The sequence below is a fragment of the Hyperoodon ampullatus genome, assembly GCF_949752795.1.
Source record: "Hyperoodon ampullatus genome assembly, chromosome: 11".
Lineage (NCBI taxonomy): Eukaryota > Metazoa > Chordata > Mammalia > Artiodactyla > Ziphiidae > Hyperoodon > Hyperoodon ampullatus.
In genome coordinates, this window is record NC_136924.1 from 98,090,779 (window position 1) to 98,114,507 (window position 23,729).

Here is a 23,729-nt window from a genome sequence, read left to right on the forward strand (position 1 = left end):
GGTGACCCTCTGGAGAAAGGAGAACCCAACAACACAGCACACACAGGGTCATCCTACTTCCCCTCCCACCGTGATGCTCACTCCCACCAGCCCCTAAGACCTTGCCAAAGCTGGCACCCCTAGACAGATCCTCCTAACTCACCACTTACAAGAAAGGATTTGTCCAGTGGGCAGCTGTAAGGACCCCTGGTCTTTAGTACTTACCTACAATCCCCTCTTTGTTTCCCAACGAGTGATGCCTCTCTGTTTCAAGCCTCATTTTCTCCATAATTTTCAGGGATGGTAGAAGGAAACAGGTAATCAAGCCTATTAAATGTTATAAGCTCCTTAGAGAAAGACTTGGAAGGGCTTGGATTTTTCCACCATTCTCATGTACTAGGCAGAGTGAGATTGGTTCGTTAGGTGTGTTCTCTCCTATCCTCAGCCCCTGGAGTTTCTGTTATGGGAGAGATGGGGTAATCCAAAGAAAGCTGCTGTGAGGGGATGGATGGAGGCATTTTTTTAAAGATTACGGGTGGATTTGCTGCACCTTTCAGGACAGTCCTGGCTGAAGTCACAGTAAACACACACACACACACACACACACACACACACACCTTCTTTCTCTCCCTCTCCTCCACTTTGAGCAGCATTGGGAACAGAGCCCATTCCTGTGACAAGAACCCAGGCTCTCTGAGGATCACTGGGCGTTGGTTTGACCCCCAGTTTCCAACAGTGTACTGGAGCGTCCACACTTGTGTGGTGCAGGTCTGGAGAGCAAACATGTAGCCACCTGAAGTGTCCCTCTTTGTCTCCAGACATCGTTTGGTGGTTCTGTTTAGGACGGCTCTTCCCTGGATGGAAGGAGAAGAAGTGAAGGTATTGAAGCGCCCTGGTAGAGCATCATCTCCCTGCTGTGCTCAGAGAAAAGCCCAAGGGCTCCCTCAATCCTCTGCGAGTCATCCAGTGGAGAAACGAAGCCAAGTGCTGAGTTAGATCACCCGGTGCTTTCTCTCCTAGTCCCACCGCAAACTAACCCCAGACCCGGGAGTAAAAATGCTGTGCTGGGTTCCTATGTTCTCATCCGTATCTCCTGAGCTGGAAGCATCAGGTCAGCATGGCTGGCAAGACAGGATGCAGCTTGAAGAGCCGTGGCCCTTCTCCACTTGACCTCCTTTCTACGTCTTCATCCCTGAGCCCGTGACATCCATCAGAACTCTCCCCCACCCCACCGCCTCCTCAGCAAGGGAGTCCGGTGATGGGACTGGAGTGGAAGCTCTGTTCAGGATTCTCAGCCTATTTTCTCCACCTGTTTCCTCTGGGGAGGGAGGCAGTTCCTGCCTCCCCTGTTGTGGGAGCTTCACCAAGGTTTACTGCTGGAAACAGTAAGGGCGTTAAAGCCAAAGAGTCTGGGTTGTATCTCTGCTCCACTGTGAAGAGAGAGATGTGGGCAAATTACCTGTGCTAAGTCTCAAGTTCCTCATCTCTAAAATGGGTCTAGAGTTGATATCGGGGTTAACGTTGGGGTTAATATTTATTGAGCTCTGTGCGTGACGTGGAAGATGTGCCATGGATATTAGTTCATCTCCATCTCTCCCCATCCTAATGGGGAACAGAGGAGGGAGGGCCTCCTTCTCTGTGCTCCCTTGTGCCACCTCCAACGCCCCCGACCTCTTGGCTCCTGCTCTGCTCACCTTGATACTGATGGTCATGCCATCTGTCCTGTTCCGTTCTCCTAACTCTTCCCTCCCCATGCCCCTCTCCACCCCTTTGCAGGAATCTACCTTAGTATCTGGGTGAAGTGGTCCCCTTTACCCTCAGAGCTCACAGCATCCATGTGGACGTCTGGTGAGAAGCCCGGATCTCACTGCTCCACCTCGATGACCTGTCCCCACCTCGTGTTTGCTTAACAGCAAGCAGGGCTTCAGCTCTACATCCAAATCTCTGCTCCCTCTCTGACCCCCCGCCTCCCGTCCTCTCATCTCTTCCAATCGCCAACGGCCCCCACCAACCCTGCTCCCCCAATCTCACCTGCCCCCATCCCTGGCCACCTTGGACTCCCTCTGGCTACCACCTCCCACCTCCCTGGGTGCATCCATCCAGCATCGGTCATTCAGGGCTGCCCTCCTATTCTTTTCTATTTTTTTTTAACATCTTTATTGGAGTATAATTGCTCTACAATGGTGTGTTAGTTTCTGCTTTATAACAAAGTGAATCAGCTATATGTATACATTTATCCCCATATCCCCTCCCTCTTGCGTCTCCCTCCCTCCCACCCTCCCTATCCCACCCCTCTAGGTGGTCACAAACCACGGAGCTGATCTCCCTGTGCTATGTGGCTGCTTCCCACTAGCTATCTGTTTTACATTTGGTTGTGTATTTATGTCCATGCCACTCTCACTTCATCCCAGCTTCCCCTTCCCCCTCCCCGCGTCCTCAGGTCCATTCTCTACGTCTGCATCTTTATTCCTGTCCTGCCCCTAGGTGCTTCAGAACCTTTTTTTTTTTTAGTTCCATATATATGTGTTAGCATACGGTATTTGTTTTTCTCTTTCTGACTGACTTCACTCTGTATGACAGACTCTAGGTCCATCCACCTCACTACAAATAACTCAGTTTCGTTTCTTTTTATGACTGAGTAATATTCCACTGTATATATGTGCCACATCTTCTTTATCCATTCATCTGTCGATGGACACTTAGGTTGTTTCCATGTCCTGGCTATTGTAAATAGAGCGGCAATGAACACTGTGGTACATGACTCTTCTGGAATTATGCCCTCCTATTCTTGAACTGCCTGCATCACTCCCACCGCTCCTTTCTCTGGGCCCCGTTCCCAGACCACAGAGCGCTCCTGGAGAAGGTCCACCGACCGAGCAGGCCTGGCCCCTAAAAGGTGCTTAGAACAGTCTGGCCTCAGAACTTGGCTCACTCCGTAGGGCTGCTCTTCCAAGCCTCCTTAGCACGCTTTTTCCTGCTGCCCCAGCCCCTGTCCCTCACTTTCACTAAATGCCTCTATTTTTCCCTTTGTCGAGAAGACCTTGCTTCCAGCCAATCTAGCCCCTCCCAAATGCCATAAGCAATCTCGGGGTACTGCTCAGGGGTCATCTCAAAGGAGCGGCCCTGCCTCTGGCTCTATGATCAGTCCCCTGTGCTTGGAGCCCAGCCATCTTCGATGCCAGAGAAACAAACACCCTTCCTGTCTAACATCCTTCTCTTATTTCTCCCTCTTGGCAGATTCCTTTTCTATGACTTTAAATATATCCAAATGTCCCAATATTCGAGGGGAAAAACAGTTCCTTAACTCTATCATCTTTTTCAACCAGCATTCAGTGTTTTTCTCCCTTTCAGAATCAAACTTCCCAAGCAGTGAGGCAAAAACAATGGATAAGATTCTGTGTTTGAACCCTGGATATTTACTACGCTATGTGACCTTGCAATATTATTCGACTTCTCTGTGTTTTAGTTACTTCATAGGTAATATTATTCGACTTCTCTGTGTTTTAGTTACTTCATAGGTAAAGTAGAGCTAATGGTAATACTTCTCATAAGATTTGAGTAAGGACTAAATTAGGTAATGTTTAACCCAATGTCTGGTACATAATATGTACTCAATAAATATTGGCAATAACAATTTATGGTGACCTTGCAGATGAAATCAATGGTCTTTTTTTTTTTTTTTCCTATTTTCTCTCCACTTCCATGTGACATGTACTTTGGCAATATTCCTATATGTCTTCAGACTCTTCCCCTCTGGTTTCTCTTACATGTGTTCATCTGGATCTTATACATTTTTGGTTTGGTTTTTATTTAAGAGGCATGGCCTGCCCCTTTTTAAAAGATTTTTTGATTCTTTTTCACTTGTACAGAAAGAATATGTGCTCATTTTTTTAGCTTAAGATAACATTGTCTATATGGCTTTTATACCCTGTTTTTGAAATTTAACATTATATCATGTGCATTTTCCAGTGTCATTCACTTTTTAGAAAACACACTTTTTGAGAATATAATTTGAATGACTATATAATATTCAGTTCAAGGGATGAACAAAAATCTCCCCTACTGTTGGACATTTAATCTTTCCTAATATTTTGCTATAACTATTAACATATTTTCTATATTAATCTTGATCTACATTCTATATTATTCCTTAAATTAAAATATTGTCTTAAAAGAGAATCAGTGGGCTTCCCTGGTGGCGCAGTGGTTGAGAATCTGCCTGCCAATGCAGGGGACATGGGTTCGAGCCCTGGTCTGGGAAGATCCCACATGCCGCGGAGCAACTGGGCCCATGAGCCATGGCCGCTGAGCCTGCGGGTCCAGAGCCTGTGCTCTTCAACGGGAGAGGTCGTGATAGTGAGAGGCCCGCGCACCGCGATGAAGAGTGGCCCCCACTGGCCGCAACTAGAGAAAGCCCTCGCACAGAAATGAAGACCCAACATAGCCAAAATAAATAAATTTATTTTTTTTAAAAAGGGAGGATTTCCCTGGTGGTGCAGTGGTTGAGAGTCTGCCTGCCGATGCAGGGACACGGGTTCGTGCCCCGGTCTGGGAGGATCCCACATGCCGCGGAGCGGCTGGGCCCGTGAGCCATGGCTGCTGAGCCTGCGCGTCCGGAGCCTGTGCCCCGCAACGGGAGAGGCCACAACAGTGAGAGGCCCGCGCACCGCAGAAAAAAAAACAAACAAAAAAGGGAATTAGCACCTTAAAAGGGGGCCTAATCAATTTGGGGGTTCTGGTTAGTGTCAGACCTTTCTGGAGCTGTGCACTCCAGCACGCATGAGGGCCCTCCCTCAGGGATCTCTTCCTGGTCACTTCTCAGACCCAACTACGAGTGGCTTTCTCCTTCTCACGACCTCTCCCAGAGATCCTCTGCTGTCACTCTATCCAAAAGACTTCTGAATGATGACTGTCACTCAAATTCTCCATTATATCAGCTTCGTCTCTCCTCTCCCCTCCATGCTCCTCGTGTGAAAGCCCAGATACCTCAAACTGACCTTCTCTCTCCAAACAAGCCCCTTCTCATCACTGGCACCATCTCTCCTGTGGTTTTCAGAGGTCAGAACCTCTTCTGGTTGACTCAAAACATTAATCATGGAATTGGAAGACAACAAAGGAATTATCGAGCCTTCCCTCCCTCTCAGTTCTGGGAAACTTCTTTGGTAACTTTTTAGTAGAATGAATGTGCGATTTGTGTCTACAAAGAAAGTAGAGCACAAAAGGGACCCAAGATTCCATCAAACATCATCTTCACATCTGAAAGAGCTGTGGTCCTAAGAGATAAGGTGGGTATGGAGAGATTAGATGGAATGAAGGGACTTAAACCTGACTTGAAATCAGGCAATGCACCCTGAGCGACATCAGTGTCTCCCTCTTTAACTTTTGGAATTCTTGACATAGTGATCATACCAAGGGACCCAGCCTGGACATCAGAGTGGTGGGCTGGATTCCCCTGCATGTCCCGCAGATCCAGATCTCACACCAGCCAAGATCTCTATTCTATCAGCAACTTCAACCCACTAAGAAAGTAAGTGATCTTCCAAAATTCTCTTGGAAAGACAACCTTCAAAATGTTTGGGATGTCATCATTGTTTCTTTAGCATAAGTACTATCTGGAGATTTAAGATAAAGTTGAGATGTGAAAGGAATCAAACACATAATAATTGCTAAAGATTCTGTGTACATTTACTATATTAAGTACTTACTATGTTTAAGAAAAACTGTCTTACAGATTAACCTTTTGATACCAATTTTAAAATGTGTAATTAAATAAATCTGTGATTGTATGTTAAAATTTTACTGGATTGCAAACACTTTTGAAACATTTAACAGAACTTAAGAAATCATTCAGTTTAAAGTCAAGATCACTGAAGTTCTTAAAAAAAGAAAATTTAATGTATTAAATTTATAAATACAGTCTGTAATGTTTAAGGGAATTTATTAAATTGAAAAACCCCTTTAAAGTTCTCATCACAAGAAAAAAACTTGTAACTGTGTGTGATGATGAACATTAACTAGACTTACTGTGGTGCTTATTTTGCAATATACATATAAATCATGTTATTATGCTGTGCACCTGAAATTAATATAATGTTATATGTCCATTATATCTAAATAAAAATAAGTAAATAAATCAAATACTACAAATAACTTTATACTCATAAATTTGAAGAAGTGGAACAGTTCCTCAGAAACCATAAACCACCAAACTCAATCATGACAAAATAATCTGAATAGCCCTATATCATTTTTTAAAAATTCAACTCATAATTTAAAAGGTTCTGAAAAAAAAATCCAGGTCCATATGGTTTCCCTAAAGAATTCTGGCAAAAATTTAAAGATGGAATAACACCAATTAAAGACAATCTCTTCCAGAAAATCTCTTCCAGACAATGTCTCTTCCAGAAATTTGTCTCTTCTGTAATATTTGTCAACATGACTAATTTTACCAACAGAAAGAAGGAACACTTCCCAATGCCCTTTATGAGACAAGTATCAACCTGATACTAAAAACAAAGACAGTATCAAAACAAAAACAAGAAAACTGCAGACTGTTATCTCTAATGAACTTAGACCAAAAAAAAAAAAACTTCAACAAAACATTAGCACAATTGTTCACATAGGTGCCTATATATGTTTTCCTGGAGACAGTCCATAGCATTCCTCAAGGGGTTATTAGCTTTAAGTGAGCAATTACTGTTAGACTGTTCATGTCTCTTACAATGTGAACCTAAGGTAACACAGCACCAAGATGCTCAGAGATACATTCACAAACAAAGCATCATCCCCTTCTCTCCCTCAGAACATCCCATTCCTGCCAACGTGGCTTAGGAATGCAGCTCCAACACATAGTTAATTCACATGTAGACATGGTCAGCCATGTCCCTCATGCCACTGTCATGTGACTTCTGCTGGATTCCCTCCACCCTGTTCTTAGTCAATTGATGATGATGTTAACAGGGCTTTTACATCATTGCCTGTCGAATTGCATCCTAGTGCTCCAGACTCTCTGATTATCATTAAGAATAAGGCTAATCACACAGCTAATAGTATTGAACGCTTTCTATGTGCCGGGCACAATGCTAAATACTTTACATATATTATCCCATTTAATCATCTGCACAGGCTCGTAAAGTAGAAACTATCATCTCCACTTTAGAGATGAAGAAACTGAGTCTCAGAGAGGATAAGAAAATAGCTAAAAGTGACTGAACTAGGATTTGAAGGCAAACTCTTAACTTAAGTTACACCACATTCCAATATCTTTTCCCCTTGGCCACCCCACCTTAGTCAACAGACTCAGTATTTCATGCCCAGACTAGAAAATTTTCTAGTCTTTTCCCTATACACTGCTACAAAATTAATCTTTCTAAAACACTACTAGATCAAATCTGAACCTCTCAGACTATATTTTAATATATCCATCTTTAAAAAAAAAAAACAACACTTGACTCACCAGTTTAAAATCCCAGTGTATGTGCAGTCTATTTTTGACTGCCTTGGAACATGGCTCTAAAGTAGGTTTCTCCCCTTTGCCAGGGTGTGTCAGACAGCAGTCATCAATGTCTGTCTCAGCAATCAGTGGTCCCACATAGACTTCCCCAGCTGGGTGGTAGTAGACATTCTGCAAGAGGACAAGGGGATTTGCCATGGAGACTCAGTGGGGATGCCCTTGACATTACAGAGGGCATAAAGACTGCTCTTGCTTCCCTAGACACCCAGGCACCACGGGGGGGACCACTGAACTTTCGTGGGTAACAAAGAGTCACCTCTGCACCCTTCTCTGACCACCCCTCATCCCCAGCTGATTCTAGAAAGAAGACCAGGAATGAGGGAGGGACACTGACCTGCTTCCTTCCATACAAAGGCTCCAATAGAGTCAATTCCTGCATAGATGAGGGAGCTTATCTTTGAAAACAAAAACACAACACAACTGAACTTCAGAAGCTGTCATTATAAGTCCCAGCTAAGGGCTTGTTGTCAGGAAACCTTTCAAATTCTCAGTCTCTCACTGCCTTGCTCAGTGAGCTTGGACAAATAGGTTGTTTCTGTATCTCCATTGTTTTCTTTTCTCAAATGGAAATTCAATCTGTCCTGCAGACCTCAAAAAGTTCCTGTGAGGGCAACATGCAAAGTAACGTGATAGGTGGAAAAAGTCCCCTGGGTGCACCCTCCATGCGGTGCCAGTCCTCTCCTACCCCATGGAGAGACTTCCATTCAGCCTCTCTCTTCTCTAGCCCTCTGTTTCCTTCTCTATGGAAGGAAACACAGGTAGCATCACCTGTCCACCTTCCAGGGCATACAAGGGGGAAGTGGGCGGATAGGAGGGGTGGTGGGAGGAGGGGAAAAGGAAGAGATTGGAGGTTTTTTTCCGATGAAGATATGATCACGGAGAATGAACGTGCCAGAGCACAGCCTTTCTTTCTATCCTCCCTGTATCTGAAACACAATGACTGCGCACATGAACTTGGAAGTGCTTGGTTACAAGCACGGGTTCAGGCTTCATCCTTACCCATTACCAGGGATGCTCAGCACCTGCTTCTCCATCATCTAACACCAAGTCCAAATCTGGCAAAGGCTACCAGGGGGTGAGCCACAACAGACTCACCCTGCCGGGGCATGGAAGATACCTGGGAACTGTACTGATGGCAATAATACATGATCAGCTGTTGCCTGGAATAGCTCCCTGGTCCAGGCAGACACTTTCATCCAATGGGTTTTTCATCTGAAGGAGCAAAACACAAGACAACACTGTTGGAAAGAGGCAGAGAAGGAGGGTCCCCAAGCCTCCCCAGGCCCTGCATTTTGCCCAGTACTCTAAGGATGCCAAGGGGTGTGGGAATTTGGGATCCTGGCAGCTACTTTCTAAGCTGAAGTGAGGCTCTGCTGTGATGCCCACTTCCTGGGAACACACACACCCTCAGAGCATCAGAGCATATATAAAGAAGGGGCTCCTACACCTGCAGTCAGGTGGGTGAGGCCACACGCCCTGACTGGCTGAGAAACTGTGAGGGTCAGAGCAAGGGCTGTAGTTTGCAAAGTAAGTAACCAGAGGCGGAGAGAAGGAATAGATGGGGACTGGGGAGCAAGAGAGGAAGGGAAACTGAGAGGGTTCAAGGGCAAAAAGTTGAGGAAGGAGTTGGGGGTAGGTAGGGAATCGGGGAGGATGGGTTTTGGAAACCCTTGTCCAGGCAGTCATGCGATGATTCAGGTCTCATGGTCTTTTATATCCAAACATTTAAAATCTGAAAGCAATTTCATGAAACCTGCTCTTCCGTAGCCCGCAGTGCTGTGGATTGGCTTCAGGACTGGATAAACATTTTTCAGATACCAGTCAAAAGTTTTGCATTTCAGTTTCTTCTGGAGTGCCATTCTGGAAGAAACGTCTCCAAAATCAATTCCAGAGTTCTGCAAATAAAACACGGAACATGTCTGCACCTTGCAACACCCTTGACTCCACCAAAGGGTAGGGATAATGCACGAGGGAATTGAGTGTTTCCCTGCTTCCCTGTAAGATATCCTTAATCATTTATAGTTTTCCAGGGAATGTGGAAGAAGCTTGACCCCTAGGAATATCTGCTAGTTTCAAAGGCACTTGCAAGGCCTGCGTAGCGGGGTTTACGTCTCATCATTAGCAAGCTGATGCAGACTGCTCCTGTTTGAGATAATATTCACATCAACCAGGCACAAAGTACTCCTCATGATGTCCGGAAAGGGCTTCCAAAAGGAATATTCTGGCAGCAAGATTTGGAGGTTAAAGGAGATTTTCTAGAAGTGGTATCTGTGGCCAATGAAAGTGGAAGAATGCTTCAGCCCAGAGCCACAGCTCGGGAACAGAGACGGCATGTCATGCCGACCTCGGGGACTAGGGCTAATGATGTGGCCTTAGCCAAGAAGGTCATCTTCGTTCACGTGCATCCAACAGGATTCCGGTGCCTGCTCCCACCATCCCACACCCCACCCGCCATGTTTATGTCCCCTTTAGACAGTGGATCCACGCCCAACCCTGCCCCACAAGGAATCCCCCAGTATAGACGACGGATGAAGGACATGGAATCTAGAAGTTTCCTTGGTTTGAATCCTATCTCTGCTCTTACGACCTTATTACCTTAAGCAACTTCCTTTCCACTCTGTGCTTCAGTTTCTTCATCTGAAAACTTAAAATAATAAAAATAAGCCTTACACAAGAGGTACGTTGTGACGAGTCATGAGTGCCTGGAACTTAGTCCTGGGACATAAATGCTAATGTCATTATCCTCACCCTATCGGGACTTGACTTTAATTCTTTAGGACTGGGATGGCACTTCTGCTTTATCCCTTCCCATTTCCCGCCTTGACCACCACCTCTTCCTCCTTCATCCATCTCTGCTTCTGTTCAAGTCCAGGACGAACCTGGAGAGGTATGTTCCAGGCCATGTAGACCATGTCTTTTTACTCACCCATCCAGATTTCAGCCGCTCTCGTGGCGTTATGCTTCAAGGGAATACTCAGGTCCAAGGAATAGGGCTTGTGGTGTCTCTCCAGGTGGGCAACCCGAGAGCAGGGCAAGACCTTGACTCTCCCACTGCATTGCCACACCTGCAAGAGAAGAAAAAAGCAAAATCGCCTGGGCAGGCTGGACCCATGGCCAGAAAGTGCACAGCCTGTGGACTCAGAGACCACACTCTGGAGCCACGTTTTAAAGAGTGTACATTCAATCCTCCTACTCCCATCTCTACGCACCCCCAAACTATTCATATAAAACAATCTTCCTTAGACGTCTACCGAACTGCTTCTCTCCTGTTGCTCAGACAGCGCCGGAGGTCCTACCTCCTTCAGGAAGTCCTCCTGAAGGAACCAGAGGAGGGCCCCTGCTCCTTTATCCCCAGGGAAAATGCAGAAGTCCTGAGGTACGCCATGGCCTGGGCCAGTCTCGCTGGACTTAGCTTCGCATGACTGCTCTCTGCCCTGGTGCTGGATGTAAGGCAATGTGGTGGACAGACTCTCAGGGGCCCCCATGAGGCCTGACTCCTGGCATTCACGTCTCCCTAATCCCCTCCCCTGAGGGTGGGCTTGAAACCTCCTTCTAACCAATAGGTTATGACAAAGAGGACAGCATGTGCATGACTACATGTGTGTCATTACGTTACATAAGCAGGTAGTGTCCATCTTGCTGGGAGATGCACTGTCTTGCTGGCTTTGAAGAATCAAGCCACCAAAGGGAGAGGTTACATGGCAAGACACTGAGGGCGGCTCCCACTGAGAGCCAGAAAAACCTGAATGCTTCCTCAGTCTGGAAGACTTGACGGAACTGAGTGCTGTTAGCAACCACACGAGCTTGGAAGCAGACCTATCCCCAGCCAACCCTAGATGAGAACCCAGCCTTGGCCAACGCCCTGACTGCAGCCTTACAGAAGACCCGGCTGAGCCAGGCATGGGCTCCCAACCCACAGGAACCATGAGATGATATTGCTTTGAGCCACTAAGTTTGTGATGTTTTTGTTTTTGTTTTTGTTTTTGTTTTTGCGGTACACGGGCCTCTCACTGTTGTGGCCTCTCCCGTTGCGGAGCACAGGCTCCGGACGCGCAGGCTCAGCAGCCATTGCTCACGGGCCCAGCCGCTCCGCGGCATGTGGGATCTTCCCGGACCGGGGCAGGAACCCGTGTCCCCTGCATCAGCAGGTGGACTCTCAACCACTGCGCCACCAGGGAAGCCCTGTGATGATTTTATTACACAGCAATTGGTAACTAATCCAAGTAATTCTTGACCAAGAGATCCCATGACTTCTTATGATCTAATTATAAAATTTGTCATCCTGATGGATACAAACATGCTTGGCAGCCCACACATTCTAATATGTGGCTTAAAATGTATTCTTTATGCCAGTAGATGACTGAACTGTCTAGTGGTATTACATCGATACAATGGCTCCTGTGTGTTCTCTTCATGGTTGCCCAAGTGAGTTGCATTTTCTGGGAGCTATTAGCCCATCCAGCAGTGGTTAGCAACCTACCACACTCATGTCTGTGGGACCCCCAGAGCAACTCAGGTCCTGCTGGTTCAGTTAACACCCGGGGTGGGGGGGGATGGTCAGTCCCCTTATCTGACTTTCAATTTTTTTTCACCCCTTCCTCTACTTCTGAACCCACAGCTTCCCCTCCCTCACCATCTCTACAATCCAGAATAGCAAAGTGAAAAATAGCCAGGCTTTGAAATCAAAATGACCTGTATCAAATCCATCACTGCACACCTGGCAGCGAGGGGGGGAACCTGCCCCCTCCCTGAGCCTCAAGGGGCTCAGCCACAAAAGGGCTGCCAGGAGGACTAAATGGCACCATCTTCTAAGATGATAAACTTGAAGCACATCTTTGCTTCATCCTCCTCCTCCATTTCACCCCATTGGTTCCCAGCCTCATGGAGAGGTTCCATCTAGCTTGTTTTCAGACTTTATTTTCTGTAGGTAAACATTTAAAAATCCCAATACAACTTTCCTTCCATTTTCCTAAAAGAGTTTTCCAATCCACAGGCATTTCAGGGAGAAAAATGAACAGTGGGCACAAGAAACCTTAAATTCAAGTGAAAAGATAAAAGTCAGAATTGTCATCGATGAAGCAACTTTAACTCTTATCCTGAAACAATAGGTTTCAGATTTTTCTCTCTCAATTTATTCCCACTTGCCAATTGCCCCCTCCTCATTCTCTCTGTCTGTCTGTCTCTCTCTCTCTCGCTCTCAAACACACAGAGACATGAAGCTTCTGCTTATAGTTACAATGGCTTACTTTGTATCACAAACTATCCTGATGTTTCAGGAATTTAACCCTCACCATGTAAGTATTATGATTACCCCCATTAAAGTAATGTGTCCACATTTACCAGCTAAGAAATGACAGAGCCTGATTCTGATCTCAGACAGTGTCAAGCTCTGGTACACTGCCAGTAATACACAGGGTGCTGGACCAGTGCTGAGGGCATCAGACTGACTCTCCATCTCTATTTATACGCATTCATGTGCACCATCACTGCGTGGCCTCTAGATGTCAGAATAAAACACCCAGTGCATCTCTGATGTTCTCCAAGGTCTACTACTGTTAGGAGAAATATATATCCTAACAAGTGCTTAGAGGTTTGAAAAGGCAAATGGCCACACACACAAACAAAGGAAACTGGATATGGGCAAACCATTTTATCAAGGAAAGGAAAAGAACGACCCTTCCCTGACACTCCCTCTATTTCCAGCAAAATCTATTTTTCTGAATCACAAAGTATTAAAAGAAATAGCATTTCTTGCAGAAGATGAAATGAGATGCAGAAGGGAGAGCAGAGAAAAGCGTGATGAACTCAGAAATGATAAGAAGGGCTTTGGGTCCTAAGTTGGAGAATTGAGGTTCCAGGCAAATTCATGGGATGCTCTGGTGGGTAGGAAAACCCAGCCACAAGGAACTTGGGTCATCCTCAGGACTTTGCTAAGTACCATGCATAAAATAATGATGTCTGCATTTACGTTTTTTGTGCTAGAGACTAATTGTACCCCCAATGTCTACTCCCCGCCCCCTACATTTATAGTTATAGAAGGAATAACTGGGCACATAGCCAACTAGCTGAAATCTACATTTCCCAGACTCTTTTGCACACAGGCATGTCCGTGTGACTTGTCGTGGCCAATGGGATGTAGGAGAAATGCAACTTTCGGGGAGTGACCTTAAAAACAAACAGCGTGCTCTCTCTTTCCCCTCTTTTCTCTTCGTACTGATGAGAATACAGATGTGGTGCTGAGGGTAGCAGAGCCATGTGATGGAAGAGGCTTGGTTCCCATCACCCTGGAGCTGCCCTCTCAGTCCGGAACTGCTCGTGTTCAAACTGTTATAGGAAATCAATATCTACCTTGTTCAAACCTTTGTTATTTTGGCCTCTGTCACAGAAACCAAATGAGGATTCTAATTAATATGTTTATAAATCATTTTAAATTACTTACCACGTTTGAACTGCACCGTCATCCTTAGGAGGAAGATGAAACAAGGATGCTTCTCTTCATTTCACAAATGGGAAAACTGGTCAAGACTGCTATGCAAAAAAATTAGTTTTCTCTGCCAAGGAATGATTGTGGCTTAAGGTAGAACCCAGAGGGGGACTCAAAGTTTATTTGTTAACATACAAATGTGGAGTCCTCATTGGGTGCTAACTGGGTACGATATATGGCTGCAGGGTCATCAGTCTCAAGCTGAAAGACCTGACTAAGCTTTAGACAGGAAATTATCTTGTTCCTCCAGAGTCCACAGTGGACCAGAGGTCACCTGGCCTCAAGCACAGAATTTTTAATCTGGGGGAAGGGAAAAAAGCCATGTTATAGAAGCTCAGTCCACAGGGTGTTAGCAGAGCCAGAATTAGAACCCATGTTCAGCATTTTTCACAGTGCAACCCTGACATACTTACTATAATTTTTATTGTCAGTAACCACTTACTGAATGTAAGCCATGTGTCACTAGCCATGCTAACTGCCCGATGTAGCAGGTATGCTGCTTTGGCTGTCCATACAGGGGCAGGTTGGCTGCCCACACATCTGTATCCTCTGGTCCCTCTGCCCATTTCTAGTTTCTCTTTGACTGGTCTTGTAGCGAGCCGTCTGTCCCAAAGTTGGTTTATCTCAGGAGATGCTTGGAAAATGCCTGGAGTCCTCAGGGAAATAGAGACACCATCTTTCCACCCATATCACCCAGATTATACAGACCTATACCAGAAAGCTCCACTCCAGAAGCTCCACAGCCCCTCCCTAGTGACTTGGAAACATGAGAATTTGCCTGCCTCTTGAGCCAATGGCATTCATCCTTGTTCCAGGGTTCCACAGATCCTACTACCTTCCTATTATTTCCCCTTCTGCTTTGTCCCATAACGAGAATGGAAATGCACCCACCCTCAGTCTAAGTTCCACGTTCTCCCCTCCATAGGTCAGCATCCCACCATCCAGAGATCCAATCTCTCCCAAGAAGAGCCTGTTGGAAGCCAGGATGCCCATGATGGAAGGACTCCAGCAGAGCACACAGCGAGAGAGTCACTAACTCCTCGACGAGGAATGGATCAGGATGACGGTGAGGGCTAGGAAGCCCAGTGATGGTTTAGCCTTCAAAATTCTCTCTACCCAAGCTTCTTCTTATCCTGAAGGCTCTCCCCAAACCCTTAGGCTGAACTAAGTGCATGGAGCCTTCCCTTCTCAAATTATATTGAAATGACCTCTTCTTCATCTTGGTATCCCTGCTTCATAGCCTGATAAATGCTTAAAGTGGCCAAGATATTTTCTAAAACATTATACTCTTTGCTTTATTTTGCTTGTAATTCCTTAAATAGCCAAAGTATCTGTGATTTCTTATCTGAGATCAGCTTCTTTTTGCTCTATCCCCTGTCCTTCTCCCCATCTCCTCCAACTCCTCCCACCCCACTCCCATGACTACCACCAAAAACAAACAAAGCCCAGACTGCCCATTCCTGACTTCCCATGTGCTAATCAAGCTCCCTGAGCCCACAAAGACTTACTTCACAGGAGCGGTGACATCATGCAGATCAATCCAGGCCTTTGGCAGTGAATCATAGTGGCACCATCGCTCCCAATTAAACCTGTCAACTGCTAATGCATACTTATCCAGTTTAAAGGTGTCAAAAAGAATGTTGTCAAACACAGGAGACACGACCACAGTGCTGTCTTTCTGAATCTGCACCAAGATGGGTTCTGCCCTAAAAGAACAGTGTGTAACCCAGGTTGGATGTGAGGATAAACAGCAGAAGCAAGCAGACAAAGCTGCTCCAAGCACCTTGCCCTGACACTGAGCACCTTCTTCATTCAGGCTGCCCTGGGTGGTGAGCAGAACCCCCCAGAGTCCAGAGAATCTGCAGTTTGGGGGATAGCTGGGGTGGCTAGCTGCTGACCCAGGTCAAGAACAGATCTGAAATTAGTACCCAAATATCACCCCCAAGCCATTGTGAACAGGACCATCAGTATCTGCCTGAATGTACATTACCTCTTGGGTCTTCCTGCTTCCAAAATAATGTCTCTTTACTATCTGATTCCCCACATTCTCCAAAGAACACAGCTCTCTTTGTATCAGGTAACTTCATGGGAAAAACCTTAGGAATTACCAGAAGATAATCTCTTCATTTTACAGAAAAGGATAATCTCTTCATTTTACATAAATGTCTAGTTTGGTGAAGTGACTCACTGAAAGTCACAAAGTATTTGGCAAAATCAGGGTTGGTATCCAGTTGTCCATATGCCAAGTCCATTGCTTTTGGGTTTTTTTGTTTTTGTTTTTTGTTTTGCGGTACGCTGGCCTCTCACTGTTGTGGCCTCTCCCGTTGTGGAGCACAGGCTCCGGACGCACAGGCTCAGTGGCCATGGCTCACGGGCCTAGCATGTGGGATCTTCCCGGACCAGGGCATGAACCCATGTCCCCTGCATCGGCAGGCGGACTCTCAACCACTGCGCCACCAGGGAAGCCCCAAGTCCATTGCTTTTTCGCTAGCACTAGACTACTTCTCCTAGACAAACAAAAGCATCCTGTCTTTGGAGCTTCCTTTTGCTTGAGGTCTGGTGTTGATATCCTGTCTTATACTCATTGTGTGTACAATATTTCCTCTCTTCCCTTTCCCAGAAGGAGTCCCCTGGAGCCTTACCACCCAACGTTCACTTCAACATGAGCATCCAAGATGGCAACCACGTCAGCCATGGCCACCTCCCTGCTGGTGTCGCGAGCAGCAGCAAGAACTTTTCTCTCGGTGTGCCGTATTATTTTCAGTAGTCCTGGAGACTCCTGGTTGTAAAGCTTAATCTCATCCAAGTATGCCTTTAATTCTCCTGCCAACCAAATGCACACCTATAGAAATTCTAAATGCAATAATCAATGCGGTGCAAAAATTTTATACTATTGTAGAGTAGTGGTTGGACTACCTCCAGCACAGGATAGGCAGTTGTACAGCCTTGACTGAGAAAATGGTGTTTCCCTACCCCTGCTTCTCCTCTCCCTTCCATCCACAGGATTCATGTTCCCAATCCTAATTTTTCCATTGAAGTTAAACTATCTTAGCATAATAATACTGCTATTTGTCAGGCATTGTTACATGTGCTGTAAGTGTATTGAGAAATTCTTACAAGAATGAATGCAGGACTTCCTTGGTGGCACAGTGGTTAAGAATCCGCCTGTCAATGCAGGAGACATGGGTTCGAGCCCTGGTCCGGGAAGATCCCACATGCCATGGTGCAACTAAGCCCCTGTGCCACAACTACTGAGCCTGTGATCTAGAGCCCACGAGCCACAACCACTGAGCCCACACACTGCAACTACTGAAGCCCGCGTGCTCAAGGGCCTGTGTGCTGCAACTACTGAAGCCCACATGCCTAGAGCCCTCTTTCTGCAATAAAGGAAGCCATCACAATGAGAAGCCCATGCACCACAACGAAGAGTAGCCCCCGCTTGCCGCAACTAGAGAAAGCCCGGGCGCAGCAACGAAGACCCAATGCAGCCAAAAATAAATAAATAAAATAAATACATTTTTTAAAAAAAGAATGAATGGGACACACCTGACCTAACTAAGGTAGAGGTGCTTATGGACAGACATTGCCAAGACAACCTGGAACTTCTTCTCCACAGCTAAACTCTCAAGGTTTTCTGGAGAGTACATAAACAACTGAAATTGTTTTGTCTTGTTTTAGGTATTCCTACTTGACCTACTCAAGGACCAACTGGGACAGAATACCCAGACGAATCTCCTTGCCAGCTTCTAGCTAATAAGTTTATCCCCAACATTATGCAAATAAGATTCGCTATTTCCAGATTGTTTACAGTTTCTTCTTCTCTCTCTCTCCTCTCTTTTATAAAGCCTGTCTATGCATTCATATCATTTTTGAAATACTTGGATTAAATCTGTTGACACTTGATATATTTGACCTGATGCAAATGAGGCTTCACATCTAGGGGGAAAAAAGGAAGGGGGTACATCTCTAACGTCGATTTGTGGCATTTCAATCTTACTACAAATGATACTGAGGTAAACAAGGAGGATAACTCTAGCTAACATTTACTATGGGCAAGCCCTAGGCTGAGGACTCTACATGTATGATTTAATCCCCAAAACAGTCCTATCAGGAAGCACTATTATCTGTCCCATATCACAGATGAGGAAATGGAGGCAAGAGGTAGCTGAGAGATACCCCACCAAAGTCATGTGAACAGTAGGTTTCTCTTGTGGCCTGCATGGTAGAGACGTCCAAACATTTTCCTCAGTTTAACAAAAAAAAGATTTTAACACAATACATAATTCAGTGTAGGCCCAAACTGGCTGATATTTCCATGGTTACTGAGAGAGAAGGTGATTCTTGTTCCAGTGACACCCGTCAAAGAATGACCAACAATTCCCTCTGCTGTGCCTATCCAAACAAATTATCTCTATGAATGGGTTCCCGACCCAAGTGAGCAGGATGTTATATGATAGGGTCCAGAGCAGCTGAGAACCTTCTCTGGCTTCTCTTTGTGTGTCCACTCTGTGTTTGTAAACTTGTTATCTTTCAGTTTCATTGCTCCACAGGAAGGAGTCTTGAATTAACTCATCTATTTCCGTGGAATGTGGAATTATAGAACCATTGCTTTTGGGGTTTTTTTATCCACAGAAAAAGACATCTTCCAGCTCAGCACTTGCATTGGTCCCCTGATGAAGGTGAGTCCCAGAGAAGTGAAATGTTTGCCTCACATTATGTCAGAAGCAGGGAGTGGAGCCAGGATCTCTTCAGACTCTAGAACAGAGGTCTTTCTAATCAAGCTCCTATTTCTTGCTTGAAAACCAAGTGTGAAACTTGTTATCAGCCTCCATGCCCAAAATGGAATGAAATCTGCCATCCTCTTTTCTTTGGTTTTCAGTGGAATTTTGCTAAAGAAGTGGACCTATGTTTTGTGCAGTTATATTGGAAGGACAAAAGAGAAAGGTATTTAAAAGCAAGAAAGGGGGTATTTTCAGTGTCTGGAAATCCAAAAGGGAAGGTTAAAGAGGTCATTTCTCTCTTCTCCTTTGGCCAAACTGCCCTTAATTTGATACTGCAATAATCCATCTGGTACTTAAAGATCACCCAGAGAAGGAACAAATTCTGCCTCACATGGGCTGCCACTTCACAGCCCTTATTATTAGAAATGTCTTCCTTATTGCTAGCCCAAATCTCTGGCTTGTGACTCAGTTCTAGTTTCTTTTATTTGATGCCCAAAATTAATAAAACGAAGAGCTAACACTTGCTGAGAGGTTACTATGTACTCAGTGCTATTCGTAATCCATGTATTATGTCAGTGAACATAATGGCTAAAGCTAGGGCTCTGGACTCTAAAGTTTACAGTCAAATTTCAGTTCTGACGCTTACCTGCCATGTGACATTGAGCAAGTTTCTTGACCAGACTATGCCTTAGTTTTTTGCATCTGTGAAATAGGCAAAAAAAAGTGGTTCCTTCCTCATAGGTTGTTGTCATAATTCAAATAGTTAACATATGTAAGGTATTTAGAACAAAAGATGTTAGCTGCCATTATCTCTTTAATTCTCGCTCTAGTCCATAAGCTCATGATTATTCTCTACATTCATGCTTTGCAGGTAAGGAAATGAGCACAGAGAAGTTAAGTTACTCAAGGAATAGAGCTTTTAAGGGAGGAACCAAGACTCTGAAATCCATAAAGTGAAGACTCAAGTGTACTACCACCCACTTCACCATGTGTTGTCCTTGGTGGGCTGGACCAGCCTGGGGAGAAGGGCAGGACGGGAGCAAGAGACCCTGCCACCTCCGAAGAGTCTCAGCACCCAGAGCTCCCTTTTCTCTGGGCTTAATTACCCAGGAAGATTGGGGTTTCCTCCGAGGGAACAATTCCAAATCCTTTCTTGGTGTCTGGGGTCTTCCTTTGGACCCACTTCGCTCCCTTGGGTCTCCCTAATGGTGCACAGGACGGGCACAGGTGGCTTTGGAGTCACACAGCCCTGGGCCTGACTCAATGCAGACTCGCCACGCAATTGGATCACACTGTGTCACCTCTCTTGGTTTCCTCTTCCGTGTGAACAAAAGGATGATCCTCTGTCTTGGCTTGGGAAGATTAATGTACCCAGCACAAAATGATCCCTCAACAAATGACCCCTTTCTTTTCCCTCTATGAGAAGTCCAACTTCTTGTCCTAAACTCTAAAACCCCTTTCAGCCTAGCACAGTCCATAAACGGTCATTTTTACTACTATTCCTTGATCAAGTTGCTCACCATTTGAGCTAAAATCGCCCACTAAGATGATCTCCTTCAACAATTGAGAGGGTGTCCAGTTGATGATGCTGGTGATGGCTCCTTGTATAACAGAGAGAGCTTCATCCATGAATATGAGAATGCCACTGAGAGATGGGCGTTGTGAAGGATATCTCTTCTGAAGACACCTCTAAGAGATTTTTTATAACCATATTACTCTTTTTAATTACTTAAACATTACTCTCAAAGTCCCTCTTCTCTACGTATGATGTTATAATCTATCAATCAACTCACCAACCCCCAAACTCATGAGGAAGGGGAACTCTCAGTTGCTTATCACAGTAGCAAGAAGATTTTGTATTTGTTTGTCCAAAATTCTCCTGTTATGGGGATAAAATTCATTTCTTTTTGATCAACCTTCAGTAGACGCTTCCACTTGAACATTCAACGCGTCCCACAAAGAATCCCTATTCTTCCCTGTCCCCAAATTATCGTCCTTGCCAGAGGGCCTCCTTCTGCCATTGCCACCACTCTTTCTCCAAGTTCTCAGACCTTCCGTCATTTTTGACACAATCCTCTCCTTCACCACTAAAGAGAGGCGGCCAACTGTCCAGAGATGTGTGCTTAACACATTTTTTAAGTGTCAGAGTTTATATGTATTAAATGCTTTACTGTATGCTAGGCACTGACCTACTCTTCTTTTTTTTAAACATCCTCATCAAGATATATTTCACATACAATAAAATTCACCCATTTAAAAGTGTATGGGATGGGGGGCTTCCCTGGTGGTGCAGTGGTTGAGAGTCCACCTGCCGATGCAGGGGATGCAGGTTCATGTCCCGGTCCAGGAGGATCCCACATGCCGCAGAGCGGCTGGGCCCGTGAGCCATGGCCGCTGAGCCTGCGCGTCCGGAGCCTGTGTTCCGCAGCGGGAGAGGCCACAACAGTGAGAGGCCCGCGTACCGCAAAAAAAAAAAAAAAAAAAAAAAGACAGAAAACGTGGAGCTTCTGGAAGGAAGGAGATAAGGGAAGGGATGGAGAAGAAGGCCACCTCATTTAGGGTTGGTTGACCTGAAGTGAAACCCAAAACAGCCACCCACTGAAAGCTTGGTTATTGTGCTAATTTGTGGCAAACGATGAACAGGAAGTCCACACTTTAATTTACCAGCTAAGTTAGCACTCAGAGATGGACAGATACGACGGTGGCCTTTTGCATTTTGAACCTCAAGCGCGTCCTCTATTGAAGAGTGTGCTGTTGGGGAGAGGATCAGACGTAAAGAGGGAAGGCTGGCTGGACCACGGGGTGCCCTGGGCCCGACAGAAAAGCCAACAGAGCCGTGTGCCGTGTTGTACAGCTGGCAGCAAGTCAGGGGAATACCACACTCTGCTCAAATGGTGTTTCAGACATTTACCATGGTTTACCATTAAAGCATGGTCACCTTCCTACCGTACAGCACGGGGAACTCTACTCAATACTCTGTAATGACCTATATGGGAAAAGAATCTAAAAAAAGAGTGGATCTATGTGTATGTATAACTGATTCACTTCGCTGTACACCTGAAACTAACACATTGTAAATCACCTATAGCCCAATAAAATTTAAAATAATTTTTAAAAATTTTAAACAAAACCAAACCATGGTCACCTTGCCTAAACCCAGCTCCCAAGACACAATGGCAACACACCTTCAAAGATGTCCCCAGCAGGGGTCACAGTGGTCGTTCTCAGCAGGCGTGACACAGCCCCTGGAGGGCACCCCGGAAATCTGTGGGTGCAACCTGTTTATCACAATGATGGTGGGGGACTATGGGCATTTAGTGGGGGTGGACATAGCACAGTAAGTCAGAACACACAAATCAAGACTTGAAACATCTCACGTGACTTAAAAACCCATTTACACTCACCTGAACTGAAAATTTAACTGTTTGACAGATATAAGGGATTTCTGGTACGGGGTTAATATATGTTGAGTTTTCTAAGAATGTGATTTACTATATAAATCTAGGGCAAATTAGATTTTGTTTTGTTCTGAACTTTACAAGAAGCTGCTCACTAATTCAGAAGCTGACATCAGGAAGAGCAATGAAGCTCTCGGCAGTTAAGTGGCCAAGAGAGACGGACCCTCTCTGCAGCCCTGAAGTCAGGGAGCCTGGATTCAGCCTTCACCCCAACACTCCCTGGCTGTGTGAACTTGACCTTGATTTAACCCTTTTGGGTCACCACAGGTTGTGGTAAGGATTTCGTGAGATGGTGCGGGTAAAGCACACATCACAGTCCTGGCATTTAGTGACCAATAAATATTAGCTGCTAGTGTATCATGCATGGGTGACCTACTTCTCTGGCCACATCAGGCCAGTGTACCTGTGTGCCTATGGTGACTGCCCACAGGAATGCAAGCAGTTGACCACATCACTATGCCCTTCAGTGCAACTGTGCTCACATCACCACTGGAGTACGTGTTATTTTATTATGGGTGTATTATTCTCCTTTAATGCCTTGTTTATATGAGATAAGCCATTATGTTTTGATTACATGTTAGATAGGTTATAATAATAACAACTTTCATAAAAGAATAATTAATAAAGGATGTATTACAAAATATAAAAAGGGGGCATCGGGTGTGACAGGAAAGAACCATCTTGGGTACATTATGGTTTTAGAGAAAGCAAGCATGCAACATCATGGGTTAGGATACAAACCAATGAGAAACAGCATTGCTAGAACGCACGGATACTGTACATCACACAATTATCATTTGTTTTCAAATCAAATCCACCCATCTGTGTGCCTGCTGGCTGGCTTGTGGCTGGCAGAAGTATCCTCCAAACCAACAAGAGATCTCTTAACTGAGGAAAAAAAGTGAAGCAGGGTTGGACTCCTTTCCCTAGAGCCCTGATTCTCACATATTAGTGTGCGTGAGGATAAACCGGCACGTTTAATGAAAATAAAACTCCTGGGCCCTTTCATCAGACTCTTTTTTTTTTTCAGATTTATCATGTAATATTGTTTTATTTGTTTCCTCCAGGTTTACTGAGATTTAATTGACATGCATCACTGTCTCTAGAGATTCTGACTCAGCAGGTCTGGGGTGGGGCTCCGCCACTTGAATTAGTAACAGGAGTCACACTCCTGAGATGCAGCGTTTTCACACTACTGTGCACAAAAATCTCCCAGGGACGTTTTAAAAATGCAGATCCTGATTCAACAGGTCAGGGAGGGCCTGGGACCCTGCATTCCCAACAAGCTCCCAGGGGATCCTGACGCTTCTGGTCCAGAAATCATACTTTGCGTGGCACACCTTTGTCCATCTGGGGACAAAAGATTCTGGAGCATGCAGAGGGGCCAGGGAGAGAAGGCACTTCAGCACTCACGTTCCTCACTCCGCAAGGCTGAGACGGGCGTTACTATAAATGAACAGGGCTTTCACTGACCTTCCCACCCCACAGGTTGAGGCGCCGCACTGCACTGCAGTGGGCTGCGTGACCAACCCTGGGCCGCCTAGGGAGGTGGTGCATTAGCTTCACCACAAACC

The 23,729-nt window shown here is 45.4% G+C and overlaps 1 protein-coding gene across 1 annotated transcript; it reads right to left on the reverse strand.

Moving 5' to 3' along the window:
* Nucleotides 1-679: 679 nt before the first annotated feature.
* On the reverse strand, nucleotides 680-23,712 carry GALNT8 (polypeptide N-acetylgalactosaminyltransferase 8; the record flags this gene model as incomplete). Its single annotated transcript, XM_079714999.1, is given in 13 exon segments — nucleotides 680-700; nucleotides 702-833; nucleotides 7,436-7,603; nucleotides 8,610-8,644; nucleotides 8,647-8,704; nucleotides 9,250-9,387; nucleotides 10,372-10,410; nucleotides 10,414-10,557; nucleotides 14,868-14,979; nucleotides 15,485-15,682; nucleotides 16,619-16,799; nucleotides 20,218-20,386; nucleotides 23,629-23,712. Coding segments are annotated over 13 exon segments (1,479 nt in total).
* Nucleotides 23,713-23,729: the final 17 nt, after the last annotated feature.